Source organism: Aplysia californica, unplaced genomic scaffold (genome assembly GCF_000002075.1).
Source record: "Aplysia californica isolate F4 #8 unplaced genomic scaffold, AplCal3.0 scaffold02675, whole genome shotgun sequence".
NCBI classification, from domain to species: domain Eukaryota; kingdom Metazoa; phylum Mollusca; class Gastropoda; order Aplysiida; family Aplysiidae; genus Aplysia; species Aplysia californica.
In genome coordinates, this window is record NW_004799945.1 from 3,754 (window position 1) to 4,802 (window position 1,049).

General features: G+C 36.3%; 1 protein-coding gene across 1 annotated transcript in view; it reads right to left on the minus strand.

The window, feature by feature from the left end:
• Positions 1-1,049, minus strand: part of LOC101847796 (macrophage-capping protein) — a gene marked incomplete at both ends in the record, with an annotated part of 5,042 nt that overhangs the window by 2,919 nt on the left and 1,074 nt on the right. The window contains 1 exon segment of the mRNA XM_005113473.2: positions 380-511. Coding sequence (XP_005113530.2) covers positions 380-511 — 132 coding nt within the window.

Here is a 1,049-nt window from a genome sequence, read left to right on the forward strand (position 1 = left end):
GGGAGGCCCACGAAAAACCTAAAAGAAGTAATGATCGTCACGCTCATAAAAGATAAATGCTAAAGTCATTTTAGCCATTTTGAGAAAATGAAAAAAAAACTGTTTCTTTCGAACAACTGACTCTGTGAAATGCTTGCATTTTGTTTGGTACACTCAATTGATTTTATATTTGAGTTATTCTTTTGTCCAAGTGAACTTTTATTTACCACGCTGGCTTGCTCTTCATTTCAGAACCAAAACGGCTACGGCAATTATCTTATGATGAGAGTGACATATTGATCTTCATGGAGCATTACCAGTATTCAATAACTTTTTCACACCCTGACTGTTAAGAATCACTACGATTTGGAGTCCACAGAAAAAAAACCTACAACTGTACCTTCTGCGAGAGACGTCCTTGCCATGTGTGGAGAAACACCGTGCCATTGTCCTCGACGTTGATGACAACATAGACGTTTCCCTGGTGGAAAAATCCGTGGTCGCTCACACACACCGGTTGAGGTCGTTGGTTCTGGAATAAAATGTTGATTGCTTTTACGTTGCTGTTGTTTCTTTCTGTGCTTTTTATTTTGGCATTATAAAAAATGTCTAGTCATAAGGAAAAGGACAATACTTTTATGCATCATTCTATAGTAAAAGTCTTCCATCTGTCAAGTACATTCATTTTGTTACCTTCATTCTAATCATCGTATCCTTGAACACCGCCAGTTTTCTTGTCATACCCTTTGCCTTTAATCAGCCTTTTAATAAATATGACCAGTTCTCATTATTCCAACTTATTCTTAAACCAGTTATTCCATGAATGATGAATATGGTATACTTCAGACCAAAAAAAGGTTTGTTTTGTAAAATTGAAAAAAAGTTATTTCAGTTGTAAAGTTTTTAAATGATGAAAGCTTATATGACGTACTGACAATTCCGTTGATGTCTTTAACCCGAGACAATGATTCCACAAGAGTCAATATGACCAAAAACTCCTCTATCAAGTACTCTATGGCGAGGAACTTAGGCTGTTTTCCAGTACCCGCTCACACACATATTTACACATT